Here is a 20,288-nt window from a genome sequence, read left to right as displayed (position 1 = left end):
ATAAATGACTAAAACTATTAAAAAGCCCACAAAAACAAATTGTTATCGTTGATTCAAAAATTGTATTACAGAAAATACAAATGATCAAAAAACAATATGAGTATAAAATATTATTTAACAGATATCAATATTAAAATGTACTATATATCTAAGTTAATATCATTAAAACTTAGTTTTATATCATATAAAATAGAAAAACTGTTTGTTTGAATTAATAAAATTTATTTATGTGTTTGCACCAATTTAATCATATACGTAATATTTTCTGAGTTTTTAATTATCAATTTATATGTATTATTTAATAATATATAAAAGAACATATAATACATAAAACTAATTTATATAATATTTATTCCGGGCAAGTGCGTGTCTTAACCTAGTATATCAGTATACCACCAACCAGTGAATATTTTAGAAACTAATTCATAACATGACGTATTATATAATGGAAAACCATGGTTTTGAACAGTGGCAGATCTAAGAAAAATTTTTACTCGGGGCAAAACTATAAAACACTAGTAACATATTTACATATTCAAATTTTCATCAGGACCACTATTAAAATGATATCTCTTTTTATTATTTGAGGAGCATTATATAAAACTAACATTTAATTCATGTGTTTATTACATGTGTGTCATTTCCTACGTATCAGCACCACAAGCTCTCTCACTTCATATATTCAAAAACTCTTTCTTAACTAAACTAATTACAAAAAGTACCATTGCTCATTACATTAAAAATTGGGTATATATTATAAGCTTATTGACTAACTAAAAAATTAAACCCGCGCCCCGCTTGCTACGCTTCAATTAGAAACGACAAATTTAAATATGCAGAGATTTTATTGCCATAACCTGAGATTTTTTATAATGATCGATTTTGTTATATAGCCTGACTTAAATATTAATGCCTTTCTACATAGTTAGACTACATAAAATCCGTTGTGTACGTATGTATCTACATATCTACTTTTATATATGTTGCTGCAAATCTTCTCCGTATTAGACAAAGATACCGATCACAATCGCAATGTTCAAGAATTATTACAGAATGGCAAAATCTTATAGATATATACGTACACTTTTTTTAAAAAATGACATAAAACTTGGAAATATATTATATTGTTAAAAGCTAATAATAGTTTCAAATCTCCTCCATTGCATGTTAATCATGTTTATTGTTTCCATAATTATCAATGCAATTGTAATCGACGATCATTTTATGATAGTTTAGATTCAAGGCAACACAATTTAATACATTACCATTTCGATTTTTCCCATAATATATGATTCAAATTTGAATTGTCAATCACAGGATCAAATGAATTATTGTCAATGGCAATGTTAGCGTGCTAATGGAAACAAAATTGGCTTGAAAAGAGGAGTTTTCTATATAAGGGATTTAACGGATATTGCATCGTTGTTATTTGAATACGGTTTCACCACGTCAAAGTTATTACGAATACATGATTATCCATCATTGATTTATACATACTTTTTGCAACAGATGATATTTTTACATTAAATTTGCGTGACCAGATCTTCATATTGTTACCTATTTTACGTACAAACATATCGCACTGATTATCCATCGTTGGTTTTTTTTTTTTTGAAAAGATCAAAATTGGTATGGTAGTTATTAATTTTTTTAATCCCTTGATATTTTTGGATAACCGCTCTAACAAAAAAGGAAATTATTGAAATCATAAAACATGATGTGCAATCTTTTTGGTTTGATTGAAAAGTCAAATTACACTATTAATGTAACAAATCATTTATAATTCAATCATATTCAGTATTCAAACCTAAGTTTCCTTATCTTATTCATTTAATTTAGAAGATTTATTCTCCACATAAAAGTTGGACTAGACATCAAAACTACTATAATCTTTTTCAAGTTTATTTTCTTTAAATTTTGGACTATGATAAAGTTTATTCAAACCTAAGTTTCCTTTTTTGATGATAGTCTGAAGAGTGTTTGGAACTAATTGTCATAAATTTCCTGGTCTAAGGATTTTAAAGATAAATCCAAATTTTCTTCTGTTAGTAAATGTACATTTTATGGCAGGGAGATCCGTAGGACTAGGCATAATCGGTTTGGTTTTCGATTTTTCGGTTGTAGATATATAAAACTGTTCGGTTATTTATGAAATTTGATTCTTATTTCAGTTTTTGGTTTGATTGGGTAATAATATTGCGAATTGGCTAATATTCGATAAAATTTGTTCCAACTCAGATCTGGTTTTTGAATTATTCAAATAAAAGATTCAGAATTTTTTTTAGTTTTAAGATTAAATTAAATATCAAATAGTTAGGGTGTACACTTTACGATTGCACGTATTCAACCTGATAGCATAAAGAAAATTTAATAAATGTGTTTTATTGGGCCTAGTTTAAAAGTCTGTTAAGTCTACATTGAAATCCGTTTAATCAGCAGGATCAACAAAACCTTGAGGAAGGTGCACTATAAACATACCACGTGGAGGAATAAGCACCGTCCGTTTAAAAATGTATCCGTTGATGTTTAAAGATGCAACGATACATATATAAAAGCGTATGTATCAGGAGGAGATGATTACTCTGTTCTTTCACTTCTCTTAGGGTTTTCTCCCAAAAGTTTCTTTCTGGAGATAACTCCTTTTCAAAGAAGCAGAGAAGTTCACGATTCTTGAAAGAGTACGTTCTTTCTCTTCGATTTCTCTTGATCGATCGTGAATCTGTTTTGTTGGGTTCCGTTGATGCGATCGATTGGGTTTTGCGATTTTGTTCTAGGGTTTCAAATTTCCTTAATTGTTCATTCATTTATTGTTGTAGTGATCCTGGAAAGCGCTTGAATCCGTATGGAATCATCGTTGAGGTAACGTCTCTGTCTACGCAAATTGTTTTTGTTCTCCTAATCTTTGAGAATCATAGACGAAAATTTGCGTTAAGATGATTCTATGTATTTTAGCAATTGACATGAGAACAATGATATTTTGATTTCTAGTTTTACTTAGAACTTGATCGTGCTTTAGGTCTGGGCTACTTGATATTTTGTTATGGATGTTTATCTGTATCTTTGACTTGAAATTGGTTATACAAAGTGATGCTTATATATACATATGTTTCTTTCTTGTGCCGAGTTCTTATATATTGGAGAATTACAGATCACTTTAGCCTCTCTCTGTTTTTTTTTTTTACAGATTGAAGATAAGTGTGAGTCTCTGAGTTGAACGGCTAAAGAAGTAGCAACCTAAGACATGTAAGTTCTTTTACTGCTTTATGTCTTTTTACTGCCGATTCCTACTTTTGTTTAAGTTGTATAAAACTCCAAAAAGATCATAGGTAGGCACTAATCTAATAGTGTTCTGCCAAAATCTTATTTGGAGACATTGTCCCGAGTCCCTGTTGCGTGAAGCTTAGACCCAGAGGAAATTTAAACCATGACCCTAGAAACTAATGGTTGGTAGTGCATGGAGATGTTTGGGGATAGAAAGTAAAACACACTTTAGTACCCACGGCTTTACAAAAACAACCGTCGGCTTAAAAATAGTCTTTTGACAGAAAATGACTATGCCTAAGGCAATGAAATGAGGGATGGATAAAGGGTGACAAAGTTTAGTACCAACGGCTTAAAAAGAAGCCTTTAGACAGAGACTGTGATTGAAAACGCCTTCATCACATTAGTACACACGGCTTGCAAGAAAGTCTTTTGACAAAGACTGTGATTGAATATGTTTTCATCACATTAGTACCCACGGCTTGCCAAAAAAGGTCTTTAGACAAAGACCTTTTAGTACCAACGGCTTAAAAAGAAGTCTTTAGACAGAGGCTTAAAAAAGGTCTTTACCCACTGCTTAACAATCACAGTCTTGACAAAAGGCTATGAATTGGTTTTGAACTTGTTGAATGGATATAACGATCACAAGTCATAAATACTAATTGTCCCGAGTCCCGTTGCGTGAAATAACCATCACAAGTTACTCAAATGTGATTGGAAAATCTTGCTACCCACAGCTTTACTAAGGGGTTTTAGTACCAGCGGCTTAAAAAGAAGTCTTTAGACAGAGACTGTGATTGAAAACGTCTTCATCACATTAGTACACACGGCTTGCACAAGAAAGTCTTTTAACAAAGACTGTGATTGAATATGTTTTCATCACATTAGTACCCACGGCTTGCCAAAAAAGGTCTTTAGACAAACTACCAAAGGCGTTAAAAGTCTTTAAACAGAGGCTTAAAAAAAGTCTTTACCCACGGCTTGCAAGAATGTCTTTTGACAAAGACTGTGATGAAAATGTATTCATTACATTACTACCCACGACTTATAAAAGACCAACAGCTTTGCAAAAAAAATTTAGACAAATGCTACGAGATCGTCCCAATGGCTCTAAAACACTATTGGTTGGTAGTGCATGTCTAAGCAAGAGACATTTGGGCATGGTAAACTAAAATATACTTTAGTACCCACGGCTTTACAAAAACAACCATCAGCTTACAAAATGTCTTTAGACAGAAAATGACTATCTCTAAGGCTATGAGATCGTTGGAAGGATTCATTAACACAAAGGATATGAATCGGTTTTGAACTTGTTGAATGGAAATAACGATCACAAGTCATGAAAACTAATTGTCCCGAGTGCCATTGCGTGAAATAACGATCACAAGTTACACGAAGTGATTGGAAAATCTTGCTACTTGCGGCTTTATTAAGGGGATTTAGACAATCTTGGTATGTACGGTTTGAGAGAAGTCTTCAGACAAAGATTACATCTCAACCAGATCCATTACTTACCCACAGCTCTATGTTTGAGGATGCAAAATGTGACAAAATTTAGTACCCACGGCTTAAAAACAAGTCTTTAGACAGAGACTGTGATTGAAAAAACATATTCACTACGTGAGTACCCTCGGCTTGCAAGAAAATCCTGAGACAAGGACTGTGAATCATAAAATTAGTACCCCATGTCTTGCAAAAGGTCTTTAGACAAAGCCTGTGATTATAAACGTTTTCAGCGCATTTGAACACACGGGTTTGCAAAAAAGGTCTTTAGACAGAGACTGTGATTAAAATATCTTCATCGCATCTGTACCCACGGCTTATGAAAAGTATTAACACAAAAGGCTTGCCAAAAAGGGTCTTTAGACAAAGACTGTGATTGAAAACATATTCATCACATTTGTACCCACGGCTTGGCAAAAAAGGTCTTCAGGCAGAGACTGTGATTGAATACGCCTTCATCACACTAGTACCCAAGGCTAACAAAAAAGTCTTTATTGCTTTACTACCTACGGCTTTATGAGTTGGTTAGACTCTTGAATCGAAACCGGATTCATTGCTTACACGCGACTCACGGCTTAATAAAATTTTAGACAAAGATCTAAATCTAAACCAGATCCTTTGCTTACTCACAGCTCTATGATGCAAAGGATGTTTGAGGATGAAAAGTGTAACAAAATTTAGTACCAAAGGCTTAAAGAAAAACAAGTTTTTAGACAGACTGTGATTGTAAATGTACATTGCGTTAGTATCCACGGCTTCCAAGAAAGGTCTTCAGACATAAAAGAATGTGATTGGAAAATTATTCATCACATTTGTACCTACGGCTTGCAAGAAAGGTCTTCAGACATAAAAGACTGTGATTGAAAACGTCTTCATCACATTACTACCCACGGCTTCGGAAAAAAAAGTCTTAAGACTGAATGTGTTGCATGGGATCAAACGACCACAACTTTAAAAGATCCTCTAGACAAACAAAGGCTAGTTGGATGGTAACTGAAAACGGATTCATTGCTTGAGAGAAGTATTCAAACGAAGTCTTTATGAAGCAAATGAGTTTTTCATCACATTAGTCCCGAGTCCCGTTGCGTGTAATAACGATCACAAGTCATGAGAAGTAAACCCACGGCTTACAAACAAGTCTTTAGACAGAGACTGTTTTCATCACATTAGTAGTATCCACGGCTTGCAAGAAAGTCTTTTGACAACGACTGTGATTGAATATGTGTTCATCACATTTGTACCCACGGCTTTCAAAAAGGTTCTTACACAAAGACTGTGCTTGAATTCGTCTTCGTCACATTAGTACCCACGGCTTGCCAAAAAAGACTTAGACTGTGAATGAAAACGTCTTTCATCACATTTGTACCCACGACTTTGCAAGAAAGTCTTTAGACAAATACTGAGTGAACACGCTTTACCAGTACCCACGGCTTGGAAAACTTATGTTCGATGGAAGAACGACCAACTTCTCAGAAAAAGTTCAAGGCAAAGACTATGAGTTGAAAAAACATTAATAGCAACCCACGGCTTATAAAAGGTTGGATTCATTAAGTACCCACGGCTTATAAAAAGTTTAGACAAAGATTCATACGGATTTACTACATGAGGCTTTAGAAGAGTCTAGACAATATATTGCTACCCACGGCTTATGAAGTCTAGACAATATATTGCTACCCACGGCTTATAAAAGGTTGGATTCATTAAGTACCCACGGCTTATAAAAGTTTAGACAAAGATTCATACGGCTTTACTACATGAGGCTTTACAAGAGTCTAGACAATATATTGCTACCCACGGCTTATGAAGTCTGGACAGCTACAACCAACGGCTTACGAAGAAACCTTAGACAATATTGCTCCTCATGACCAGCAGCTTAAAGAAGTCTTGAGACAGAGACTATGTACCCGAAAACTAATTCTTCACATCAACCACAAGGCTTAAAAATCATTTGATAAAGAACGACCAAAAAGATCAGTTTAAAACAAAGAGCAAAAACAGACTCCTTACTAAAGTCAAGCCTTGTCAAAGCATTTAGAAAAAGACTACACACCAAGTTTTTGGCTTGTTGGATGGTAAAAACGACCAACAACTTAAACCAATTTCAAGATAGAGACTAAACCAAATCGGTTTTTAGCTTGTTTGGATGGTAAAAACGACCAACAGTTTAAACCATGTCGTAAGACACTATGCGCCAAAAATTTGAATCACTTTTTTGGCTTGTTGGATAGTAAAAACGACCAACAGCTTAAATGCAGTCTTAAGACATAGACTATGAACCAAAAATTGATTCCTCACCTCACTATGTACGGCTTAGGTAGTCCATATACAAAGACTTATGTCATAGTTACTACTTACAGGGTAATAACTCACAAGGTAACTCTTTTTTGAACGAAAAGACTAAATAGTTATGATTTCCTCAGGTTTTGTATGGGCTTCAGAAAACTCAGAGATGATTTCAAGTGTATCAGATTTCTTTAACCAGGTATGTGCTTTTCAAACTTGTTTGTTACTTAGTCGATACATTCAATTTATGAAAATCACAAGCAGGAGAGACTGATATGAAGCAAAGACTAATTACATTTGTTTAGGTGCGTTCTTCACAAACTGTTCATATCTTCATTGACGCCAAGGATTTACCCAGGTATATGCTTTTCTTCACTTTTTATCTTACAAAATGATATTGTTACATATGAATACAAACTAGTTAAGTGATATATGCGTAAATGTAAAGGAATTGGAAAGCTCTGTTTTAATTTTTTTTTTAAAATAATTTATCTTTGACAATGTTTCTCTCATTGATCTAGCATTCATGAGATTCTAGAACTGATTGTTAACATATCCATTGATGAGAAAGTAGATTCTTTTTTCATATTGGAACATTATACTGTGTTTAAAGTGTAATCTCTCTCTGTTCTCTTTAGTTTGGTGCTTAAGGCTTTTATTTTTATGAAATTGATGTATCTTAAGAGTTTCTTGTAGATCATCCTAAAGTTGAGAGACTCCTGCAAACTGTGGTTGTAGTTTCTTTGAATCTTGAATGTTTTTGATTTGTGTCATGCATTTAATCCTCACGGTCATTCTAAACGTGTTAGAATCTCTTTATATTGGTGCTATTTTGTATTATAAGGTCTCTCCTTTTATGAAATCTATGTATCTTGGACTCTGGTAGATCAAGATAGGTGAGAGATTCCATCGGTTGTTGTAGTAGTTCTGTTTTTGAATCTTGATGAATGTTTCTATTTTGTGGTATGCTCTTAAGCCTCAGTGAAAATTCTAAACGGTGTTAGCATATCTTTAGTTTGGTGCTTTTATGTATTTTAAGGTCTCTCTTTTATGAACTGGGTATGTTTTAGGTCTCTTGTAGATTAACCGGTGAAATTCCTATAGATTGTGTGAGTAGTTTCTTTGAATTTTGAATTTATCTGTTTTTTGTTATGCCTCTCCTACTCTCAGTGATCCTTCTAAACTGCGTTAGTATTCTGTATGTTGATCAGAAAAAGTTATTATTCAAAATTAGTTTGGTTCTTGTATGTATTATAATGTAACTTATTTCTATGAAGTCGCTTCTAGATCAACGTATGAGAGATTCCTGCAGAATGTGGTCGTAGTTTCTTTGAATCTTGAATGTTTCTGTTTTGTGTTATACTCTTACCCTCGGTGATCATTGTAAACATGTGAAATGATTTCTCCACAACTCTGCATAGGAGGCTAAATGATTACTGTGTTAGATTCTATAAATTGTATATGTTGACTTGAGTTTTTAGGTTTTACAATAACAATGATTGGAAATTTCTCATGGTCTCTAACTCTTGGCAACATTTCTGTCATTGGTTTAGTATTCTGTGAGAATGTAGAAACTTATTCCTTGTTAATCCTTGAAAACATCAAGTGATATACTTATTTTAAAGAACTATTTTCATATCATTAGTAACTATCTGTGATTTAGTATCTGTAGCATTCGGTGTTACAAAAGAAAAAAAAAAGTGTTTGTAGGGTTCTAGAAACTGATTGATAATATAACCATTCATGAAAACGTATATTTTATCCTCTGGTATCAGAACATTAGTTGTGTTTAGATTGTTACTTTGTTTGTTGCTTGTTTTTTTTTTTTTTTGTGGATTCAGAGATTAACGAAGGATAAAATCTTGCCGCTTCTGGTAATAGTTTTCTTGAATCTTGAATGTTTAGGTTTTATTTTAATACTCTAAATTCTCTGTGACCATTTCTAAACATATGAAATGACAAGTTCACAATTCTCATATGCCTGATGATTACTGTGTTACATTCTATAATTGTTACAGCCTATCCCTTTGTCTCCTAGTCCTACTGGCACAGTTGATGAAGCTTGAAATTTTTTGAATCATTGTGAGTAGTTAAGATTGTTCAATTGATCTTGCATTTTAGTTCACTACTGGTCCTTGTTTGTTATGCATGATTGTGATCTTGATTTTCTAATATGTTCGAATTATATATCATCTTAACTCTTTTTATTTAAATAGGAACATTTAGTAAATTATCTATTATTTTTTTAAGGGCAATTCTCTCAAATAGATTAAGTTTTTATCACAAAATAAACTCCAAAAACTAAAATGACCAAACTAGAATTTTTTATTTTGAAAATTTTAAATTTTTTTAATTTTTAAAATTTGAAATCCTATCCCCAAAACCCCACTCCTCAACTTGAAACCCTAAATCTTAAATTCTAAACCCTAACCCCTAGATCCTAAATTCTAAACTCTAAACTCTAAACCTTAAACCCTAAACCTCACCCCTTAACTCTAAATCCTAATATCTAGATTAATTAACCCTAGGAGTATAAGTGTATATTTACTTCTTTTGATAAAATATTTAAGTCTATTTTGGTCATTTTTATTTTTAAAGTCTATATTTATGACAAAAAAAATTTTTAGGTTTATCCTAAAGAATTTCTCTTTTTGAAATATGTTTTGATGCTAAACTATAATACGTGCTTTCCAAATATATTTTGTAAGTAGTCTAACTATTTGTAATTGTTGGTGTCATCTATCTTATTAAAGTTGAAATACATTTTAAAAATAACTCTTCTTTCATCTTAATAATTACAATTTCATGCGACTCGATTAATAACTATTTATCTTATTAAAATTGAAATACTTTTAAAAATAGCCATTCTTTCACCTTAATAGTTACAATTCTAACTATTAATTTTATATAATCATCTATTATTAATTACAAAAATATAACCGATTATTTAGCATGGAAACCAACTCCTACATTTTTAATTTATTTTTTATTTTTAACCATCGAGATTGGTTAACATTCACATGAAGCTCTTTAATATATAAAATTTGCATTCAGAAAATATAGGGCATTCCTTAATATCTATAAGATATTCCTAGAAATAACTTGTGTACAATAAAATTAATCATTAATTACACGATATTTGTACTTAACTTTCAAAAGACTTGCTATCCACTAAATACAGGAACTATATAATAACTTCTACCATTTTATGGGATATGAATATCTTTATTAGATTAAAATATATATTGCAAATCCTAATTATTTATCCTCCACGCATAATAAAAATAAGTTTATAGTACAAATCCTAATTGTTAGAAAAAATAATTAAATATGCAAATAGTAGAGTGACTAGAGTTCATCAAAGATATGTTTTCTACCAACCTGGACGTCTTATATCACATTAACCTAAAATTAACACAACACACATCGTCTAAAGCAGAAAAAGATCCGTAGCCATGACATCAACTAGGCCTGGGACTTTTATCCGAGATCCGGATTCGATCTGAAATTCGATCCGGATCCGATCCAAAAATTCGGATATCCAGAGGGACTGAATCCGGATCCGGATAGTAAAATGTTGGATCCGTCAAAGCCGGATCCGGATCCGGATATCTTGATTTTTAGTCCGGATATCAGGACCCGTAAGTTTTATTAATAACTATTTCAGAAATAGTAATATCTATATATAAAAACTAACGTTATTTAATATATTTCTATTTTTATAATAGTATATGTAAATTTTGTAATATTATACATAGAAATAATTAAAAACATTATATATTTTTTATTTTTAAATTTTTATAATATTTTTATATATATTAATATCATTTTTTATTTATTTTAAGGATCCAAATCCGGATCCGAATATCCATCGGATATTAAAATTTTTAAAAGGATATCCGACACCCGGATATCGAGAATCCTGGATCTGGATAATGATAGTAAAATTATGGATCCGCCGGATAAGGATCCTGACCCGGATACCTTAAAATTGCTCGGATACCCGATCCGTCCCAGACCTAACATCTATTAGCTTCAACAATGTTAAGCTGTTTAAAACCGGTTTGACAATCAATATGTTAAAGTCTTTCAAACTTCAAAGCATGATGTGAGTAGAGATGCAATATTTATAGTACTAGTTACCAATATGTTTTATTTTAATATCTTTATTATATCATTAATATACTTATGTGTTTGTTATATAATGAAAATGAATGTAAACTACATTGAGGACCAAACAATTGAGAAGGCAATTGATTATTAATTGAGTACTCTTACCATCCAATATATTGCTGTTAATATGATCATATTGTTGTGACCATCCTTTAGAATTGTCCTATTTTCAGCTTTATGTTTACCACTGTTGTAATTTTCAATGGTCTTTAGTATCATTCTTATATTTATGTAGATCAGTATTAACGATATTGAAAGCCAAACAAGTGAGAAGGCAATGCTTCGGAATGTGAGTATACGACCATATGCAATTTAAATAGAGGGAAAAACTGGTTCATTATGTTCAAATAGTAGATAATACGAGCAAGAATGATCGTGGTCCATATGTTTTAAATAATTTATGGAAAAACTTATCACATAATGGATTGTTATTTCTTTCTCTCTTTTTAAATAAAACATTCTAATTTGATATATCCTAAAAAGTGACTTGGCAAAAGTGGCATGTTTTCAGATTAAGTCAAAACAATTTAGGCAATCTACCCAATTTAGTGGGAATGTACCATCAATTTTAATTTAAATGTATTCGATAAATATTGATTTAGACAGTAAAAAATTAAAAAAAACTTAGAAAATCTAACATATTTATCGCAGAATTTCTGGTTGATAATATTAAAATATTGAATTTGGAGATCCAAAGTATCTAATAACATATATTATTTTAAGCGGCATATTTTTTTCCATGAAAGAATAATGAAACCTAAACTATCATATATTACATTACATCATGTATATTATAAAATTATGTGTTTGAAAATCATATAAACATTTAAATATATGGTTAATGTCTAAAATATAAACCACTAATCATGTAAAACATATATATATATATATATATATATATCATTTATATACTAAAGAATAGTCACCTTCCCAATCAAATTTTGACATGTGCAATTGGTTTGCAATTTTAAAAATAAAAATTTAAAACCTAAAAATGAATAAAGGACGTTCTATGCGTTTCAAATCTTTTTATAACCGTAGAAAAACACAAGTTCCTATATTTTCTCAAACTATCAACATGACTCATGCACACGTTCAATAATGTATAAGATCAATGACTCCCAATATCAACTGCTCCTTCTCCTATGTTGCATTCGATCAACTATTTTTTTTTATCTTTCTCCATATTTTCTTTTTGTCTTCTTCTTCTCAATAGTTTTTTTTTTTTAGTTTTATCTGATTTTGAGCGTGGCAATGACTAAGAGTTATGCTTCTTTTTGTCAAAAAGAAGTTATTCTTCTCTTTTTCTTAATACTTCTCTATGATTTTTTTTCTGCATTCAAGTAGAAGATTTTTTTTCATAGTGAACTTTTTGCAGATTAATTTTCACAAAAGAGTGGAAATCAGAGTTTTGTTCACAAAATAACTATCATTACTCGAGTTTGTCTCAGCCTGAAAAGTTGTTTTTGTGGAGAAAGGTAAACACATTTTCATATTTAAAACTATGGTATCTAAAAATCATTTAAAAAGCCTCAGTTCAAAAAAAATCTGTTAACATAAATGAAACTCAGCTTTGTGGTTATTTCTTATTTAACAAGAGATAAATTCAAGCGTATGCCAAATATAATTCAAATTTTTCATGGTAATGTTAACATTTTTTTTTACAGCAAACATTTACAGACTGATGTGACTCTGTTGTAATGTTAACATTGTAATTTTTGACTTTTATTTTTCTGTTAATATTAAAATGTTTTCAATTAAGTTGTGATTTAATCAGAAACTATCATAATTTTATTGTTTCTTTTGTTTCATTTTGGTCAATAATTTCATTGTTTTGTGTCCATTATGGTGACATGAAGATACAGTAGAACCTCTATAAATTAATACTCTATAAATTTATAATCTCTATAAATTTATAAATTTCGTTTCTTTCAACTTTGGCCGGTTCAAAATTTGACACAAATCGATAAAATAATAAGATATATTTTTTTAAGAAAATTCTATGTAAATATATGGCCCCAATAAAATTATAAATAAATAATTTATATCTATACATATTTTCTATAAGTAAGAATCTATTATTACATTGTTTGTTTTATATTCATAAGGAATTATATTTGTATTTTCTTAACACTAATATATTTTTGATGAGATTTAATAATATTATATTTAAAACCCCATTTAAGTTCTATGCAATATATATTATATACACCAAATATTATAGTAAAATTAATATAAATGTCAATTTTTAAGAAAATAACAATTAATGTCTATACATGAAAAAAACAGTTATGTTAGAATAAATATATCTTAAATAAAAAATCTAAATAAATAAACTTTTGTAAATTAATATCTCTATAAATTAATAAAATTTTAAAGTCTCAACATTATTAATTTATAGAGGTTCTACTGTACTTATATTTAAAGAAGTTTTTTTTTGGTTACAAAATTTAATTCAACCATATCAAATATATTATTTATACCATATTTTGTGAGTTGATATAAGTCTTAAATTTTTAATAAAAACTCAAAGAAAAAAAATCACAGAAACTGAATGTAATATCTAGGTTAGAAGATATCTGACTATAACTTCATAATCAAATAATTAGAAGATAGTGGAGTTTACCCATGCGTACCACAGGAGGTTATACTAGTGCAGTATAACTTCTTTAAATTAATACTCTATAAATTAATATACAGTAAAAATCTTTATAAAATAATTTAATTTAATAGTCTAAATCGAGTTTTTGGTTCAATTAATATATCGATAAATTAATATCTCTATAAATTAATAAAAAAATTATAATTTTGGTGTAGTCCTAACATTATTAATTTATAGAGGTTTCACTGTATATCTAGAACTGAAAACAAACATTCACAGGGGTTATCATTGTTTTTACAGATCCATTATTTAAGTAGGGGATTTTGTGTGATTATCCTATATATCAACACTAAATGCGGTATCCTTACTTATTTATTTTCTCTATTTTAAAAAAGATATTTATCTTATATTATTGTTCTTAGTTGGTAGATAGATATCTTAATCTTACGCATAAAATGAAATACAGGCTACATTGATATGTAATCTTTAAGCTTCCTAGTAGGATATATTCTTTCGTATTTCGAAAAATGAGTTAATTACTTACTTCAAAAAGGTTCATGTTATATGGCATAACTAACTGGAATATTTGTTTCTTTCTTTTATCCTCGTTTCTAATTACATGCATCAAAACTATTATTACATATTCAACAAGAAATGCCTTCTATAATATGTCAACTTTCTATAGATATAATATTATTATTTGACCAAATGAATTCAACATTTCTCTGTTCACTGCATTTCTTCAAAATCTCTAAAACAGAAATTACATTGTTACTTTTCTTAGATATATATTTGACTTAAATTTTCTGTATTTTGAAGATTATATATTCTACCAAATTGGGTGACCAAAATATATTCTGACCTGTAGCCCTCAAATATTTTCTTAGTTATTTGACTTCAATTTCTGTATTTTCAAGATTATATATTCTACCAATTAGGGTGACCAAAATATATTTTATGCCTTCTATAATATATTTCTTTCACGTGTACCCGTGGTCAACAAGTTGGTTACCAATAGTCAAATTATGATACATGCAACAAATGGTAATTCAATAAATCTACTTTTTAATAACCGTGAGATTCTAAAAGTTTTTTAGACTAAAAAAATAATCTCATGAGACTTTTCATCTGGGTACATTTTATTCTAATTAAGGCACAACTAGATAGTCAAAACGAATCAAACCCAGATAGTGCAAGTTCCAGACCGAATTCTTTTACCACTGAAACCAACACAGCCTGGTTTAATAATAAATTTATTTCTGGATGAGAATATTTAATACTCCCTCTGTTTTTTATTATAAGTCGTTTTAGAGAAACTTTTTTTGTTCCAAATTATATGTCGTTTTTGGTTTTCTATGTAAAATTTATTAATAATTAATGTTGTATGACCAATAGTAATATATCTTCTATTTTTCTATTGGTTGAATTGTGTTTAGGTAAATAATTAATGATGTTTTTGTTTAGAAAATATAAGAAATTAATGGTTTTCTTAATCTACGTGCATAGCTGTAAAACGACTTATATTAAAAAACGGAGGAAATATATATTATTATTAATATTAACTCGTATTACTATTACACAAACAAAACAAGACAACCTGGACAAAAAACCACATATAACTTTCCAATAATCAGCAAAATAAAGTTTCAAGTAGCTGAATCATAATTGTACATACGAGACCATGCCAAAACAATGGTGATCTATTAACGAATGATACATCTAACTGAGGAAACTATATTTTTCAATCATTATATGAGATATATAACATGTTGGCTGTTGCAAGAAGAAGTTGCCACCTCAATAACAACTAGATTTTGACCCGCGCACCCGCGCGGGTGTATTTTTCAAAAATATTTTGCTACTTATTTTTTATGTTAATATTAGTGCTTGAAAAAAATCAAAATCTGAAGAACGAAACCGATCTTGATCTGAAAGTGTAATACCAAACCCGAACCAAAATTGATAGCAAAATATTTTGAAAATATGTTAATATTTAATCTGTGCGCCTGCGCGGATGTATATTGTGAAAAATATGTTGATATTTGTTTTTCATGTAATTATTAGGATTTGGAAAAATGAATCCGAGGAACATAACCGATACCGATCCGAAAATATAGTACCTAACCCGAACATAAATTGATTAAATATTCAAATTATTCAAAGTTTTGTTATTTAGAGATCCAAATCTAATCCGAACCGAAGTATTCGTATACCCGAATTTATCTAAAAATATATTTATATACTTATATATATTAATTATATTTAGATTTAACGTATATAAAACATCAAGAATGATACTTTTAAATTGGTTTAAATACTTAAAAATATATATAGATAGTCAAAAGTAAATATCTGAAATAGTTAAGGTATACTCAAATCACCAAAAATACTTAAAATAATTATTGATTTTGTATCCAAAAATTTTAAATCAAGCCAATTGATATGTTAAGCTTAGGTATTCTGACATATGTTATTTAAATTTATAGGAAATATATTATTTTATTTATAGATTTTTAGAAATTAAAAATATATAATGATTTAAAACTTTAAAAATAATTTAAATGGATCCAAACTCGAACCAAACCCGCAAAGGTCTGAATCACACTCAAACCAAAATTTAGAAACATCCTAATAGGACTGAAATCTTTGACCCCAGAAATCCGAAACGCAAATCGATCAGAACCAAACTCGTATGGGTAACCGAAAGCCCATCCCTAGTCATTATTATGTATCGTATATTGTCATCATATAATTAATCATATTTATATGTACCATCATATAAATAATTACATATATTATATTTTTAAAACTTAATATGAAATATAAAAACCATAATTTGAGTTGGTATTTCAAATTGGACTTTGTATTGTATTTTTCTTATATATATGTTGACAACATTTTTTATAATGGTTATTGAAAAATAGTTTGGTAAAAATCTATTTTTGAATATATGTATATTTTTCAATCAATTTATGATATAAATCAATTTTGAATTATTATTTTGATTTGAAATATGTATATAAAGTTTAAATTTTGTTTTATGGTTAGTTTATAAAAAAAAGTTTTAGGCAATTAGATTGACTCATTTTAAAACTGGCTTAAATAGATAGTTTCTTATAATATGATGGACTTTCAATTTTTCTTAATAACATAAGCCCATTATTTTTTTGCTTAATAATACTATCCTTGTTTTCAAACAAAAGTAATGGTTATTGAAAAATTGTTTAGTAAAAATTTATTTTTGAATATATATATATATATATATTTTTCAATTAATTTATGATATAAATCAATTTTGAATTATTATTTTAATTTGAAATATGTATATAAAGTTTTAATTTTGTTTTATGGTTAGTTTTGAAAAAAAAGTTTAAATGATTTGACACATTTTAAAACTGACTCAAATATATAGTTTCTTATAATATGATGGACTTTTAATTTTTCTTAATAACATAAACCCATTACTTTTTTGCTTAATACTACTATCTTTATTTCCAAACAAAAGTAATATTTTTTTAAAAGACTACAATCCATGTTACCAAACACTCTTATTTTTTAAACTCATATACATGTTTCCAAACAATCTCATTTTGTACTTCAGTTTTAATAAGATAGATTCCAACAGAAATAAAAGAATTAAATGACTAGAAACTTATGGAAACTAGCTCAAGTGGTATCTAAAGTCTAAACCCAAATGCAAATATATTGAGAAAATCCCCCAAAATTCCAATTTATTAAAACGATTTCTGATGATCGTCAGCTTCCCGGAGAATAACCAACATGTAATATTTAAATATGTTAAGCAAATCCCCAAATTTAAATTTATAAAAATGTTTTCTGATGATCGACAGCTTCAAAAGTAGGAAGTCTTTTTATCCACTTACGAAATTGCAATAAACCCATACAAAATTAAAATGATCGGATAACCCCATTTCGTCTACCCTTTTAATAGATTGACCTTTGATTTATTCACATTAAATTCATAAAAATTTTGATAAAAAAATTCATAAAATTTAAGTGCATTGGCGTCTGTAGTTTACAACAACCCGATATCATGTCTGAAATTAAAATTTAAAACCATTTTTTTCAGATATATATAGAAAATGTACAAGAAATGTTTATATACTCATCAATCTAAAATTCAAAAAAAAAGAACACAAATACAAATTCTAATTAATTAGCTTATACTACCTAATTTGGTAATTTTTATGTTTATATACACGATGAATGATATACACATTATGTACATCGTACATCGTGTACATAAATATAAAATTACTATACCGTGTAAGTTTATCTGATTTCTTATTGTCTGCATATGATCTAAAACATAGTTTTAATTCAGAAAAAGGATACATTTATGTTACTAAATTTAGTCTTTCAATGTTTGTAAATTGCACCGTACCGTAATTAATATTAACAAAAAATTTTACATATATTTATATACTTATATATTTTATTACTATTTGGATCGTACCGTATTTGTTTTGTATGTTGTCATTTGGACTCATAGAATTTAGCCAAGATGTGATCTTATCATGCAAATCCAAACTCCTTTCTTCAAAATGAAACAATTACAACAATTATTCAAATTACATTGATTTATATGTTTTGTTTCATGTGTAAGGTTTCGTCCCATGAACACAACGCACTAAAGAAAGTATACACAAACAACTAATTCCAAGAGAAATTCACGGAAGTAAATATGGATTCATGAACTATCTCTCTCTCCAGGTGTTGATAACAAGAGCGAGAGAGATCTTAAGAAAGCTAAAAACATGGAGTTTGAAAATTCCTTAAATCCCTAGAACTTTTCTCACTACGAAACAAGAGCCGATTTCATCTCAGATTTACTTCCCTTTAATCTCTCCTACTTTTAATGATTTTTTATTTCTTTCTCCTTTTGCCACATTTTTTTCTCCACCACTTTTGTCTTCCGTTTCTTATATAAGTTGTTATCAATCATGTCTCTCTGTTTAATATATGATACACTTAAACCTAGAAAGAAATAAAAATGTGTAGCAAGACGAGCATTGGAAACTATGGAGATGATTACTCAGGTTCGTGTCCCAAAAAACAGAAGAGTAATAACAATGGAAAAAGAAGAGTTCCTCGAAGAGGTCCTGGTGTCGCCGAACTCGAGAAGATCCGTCTTGAAGAACAACACATCTCTTCCTCCGCACCACTTCCTCCTCCTCCTCCTCCTCAGCCGGAAAAACCTCCGTCTGTGATTCATACGACCACCACCATGAGAGCCGGTCCGGTTTACCCGTTCCCGTCTTATTTTACAGCCGGATCTTTCCCTAGTGATCTGATCCCTCCGGCTCCAGTTTTCCAAAGGAATCACGATTCGTGTCTTCACTATCTCCCACCGGTAAATATTCAAAAATATATATTCAAAATTTTTAAAAATAAATCGATTTATTATTTTTGTTAGTGATTTATTTATTTTTGTGTGTGTGTTTACAGATGAATATACCGAATCCAGGGTTTTATCAGTTTATAGAGCCCCCTTCAAATCAACCATCTTGCCATGACAATGTCTCTCAATTTTCTGACAGCCAAAAGGCAATTTTATTAATTTTAATTGCGGTACGGTGCAATTTGATTTCAATTTTTAATAATTTCTTCTGAATATTATTGAACAGATCGTGGCGGTAAAAAGGCCATGGCAAGTTATGTCAGAGCCTACGAGATGTGACGTGGGACCGACGGTAACCATATCAAGGTCTGTTTTTTGGTTTAAGCTATACGTATCATATGCTTAGGAAAGTTCAAGTGTTACCTTAATTTTGACATTTTTTTATTTTTTTTCAGAAATGGTAAACAAATCAAGCCCCTTGACCAAAGATTGAGAAATCATTTTCAAGATTCAGGAACCACATTTAGAAATCCAATCACCATTGATTCTCCTTCACCACCAATTATACCAAATTCTTCACTCGATTTCCCGCGCTTCATGCATGTAATGTAGTTTATTCTAAATGTTTTTATCAGTTTGGTTGACTTTCAGCTTCATTCTCATCCTCCTTTTCTTTTTAGTATGAACAGAAGGACGGGTTTAATCGTGAAAGCATGCCACAAAGAGGCGTTGTAAATGCTTCCTCAAACAGAAAACCGTTCTACAGTTTCCTGCCGGCGAATGAGCAGAGAAATGACGACCAAGATCTATCTATTAGCTTGAGAACCGAGAAATATGACACAGTCACTGATCATGGCATTGATCTTCGCCTTAAGTTGTAAGCAGTTGGTCTTTTAAGCAATCTATATTTTTTTTTTTGAAACTTCGAATCTTTACATCAGTTTGTTGTTTTTGGGACATTAAAACAAAGATCTGCCAAATATTTGGCTTTATATTTGCTTCTTTTTTTCCCATAATAGACAAACATAATGCAAGTGAAAGAATCTACACTACCTTAATTTCATTTTTGGCTAAACAGAGTTTCACAGGACTAAGCATGAAAAG

General features: G+C 29.8%; 1 protein-coding gene and 1 long non-coding RNA gene across 4 annotated transcripts; both read left to right on the top strand.

Moving 5' to 3' along the window:
- The first annotated feature begins 127 nt into the window (after positions 1-127).
- On the top strand, positions 128-11,693 carry LOC103838935. 2 transcript variants are annotated; one of them, XR_004451550.1, is made up of 6 exons: positions 128-2,678; positions 2,775-2,859; positions 3,185-3,243; positions 7,185-7,246; positions 7,353-7,405; positions 11,456-11,693. It is a non-coding gene; the product is annotated as an uncharacterized LOC103838935 (long non-coding RNA). The 2 variants fall into 2 exon arrangements; XR_627239.2 differs by having other exon boundaries at positions 142-2,678; positions 2,817-2,859.
- A 4,569-nt stretch (positions 11,694-16,262) lies between these two features.
- LOC103838934 (protein SPEAR4) lies at positions 16,263-20,227 on the top strand. Of its 2 annotated transcripts, none has more exons than XM_033278821.1 (5): positions 16,263-19,196; positions 19,292-19,363; positions 19,471-19,550; positions 19,640-19,787; positions 19,865-20,227. In XM_033278821.1, the coding sequence occupies exons 1-5, from the start codon at positions 18,837-18,839 to the stop codon at positions 20,063-20,065; spliced, it is 861 nt and encodes a 286-aa protein (XP_033134712.1). In that variant the 5' UTR covers positions 16,263-18,836; the 3' UTR covers positions 20,066-20,227. The 2 variants fall into 2 exon arrangements, with proteins under 2 accessions (XP_033134712.1, XP_009113634.1); XM_009115386.3 differs by having other exon boundaries at positions 19,292-19,390.
- The last annotated feature ends 61 nt before the right edge of the window (positions 20,228-20,288 follow it).

The sequence above is a fragment of the Brassica rapa genome, chromosome A09, assembly GCF_000309985.2.
Source record: "Brassica rapa cultivar Chiifu-401-42 chromosome A09, CAAS_Brap_v3.01, whole genome shotgun sequence".
Lineage (NCBI taxonomy): Eukaryota > Viridiplantae > Streptophyta > Magnoliopsida > Brassicales > Brassicaceae > Brassica > Brassica rapa.
The sequence above is the reverse complement of the archived record's forward strand: the minus strand, read 5'-3'. Positions and strand labels throughout refer to the sequence as shown.

What these genes read in the sequence shown, in the direction of transcription:
- LOC103838934 (XM_009115386.3), top strand. Translation starts at nt 18,837, where the DNA reads ATGTGTAGCAAGACGAGCATTGGAAACTATGGAGATGATTACTCAGGT. An exon ending in AATTTTCTGACAGCCAAAAG is followed by an intron (nt 19,391 to 19,470) that starts GCAATTTTATTA and finishes ATTATTGAACAG; the next exon opens with ATCGTGGCGGTAAAAAGGCC. An exon ending in CCGACGGTAACCATATCAAG is followed by an intron (nt 19,551 to 19,639) that starts GTCTGTTTTTTG and finishes ATTTTTTTTCAG; the next exon opens with AAATGGTAAACAAATCAAGC.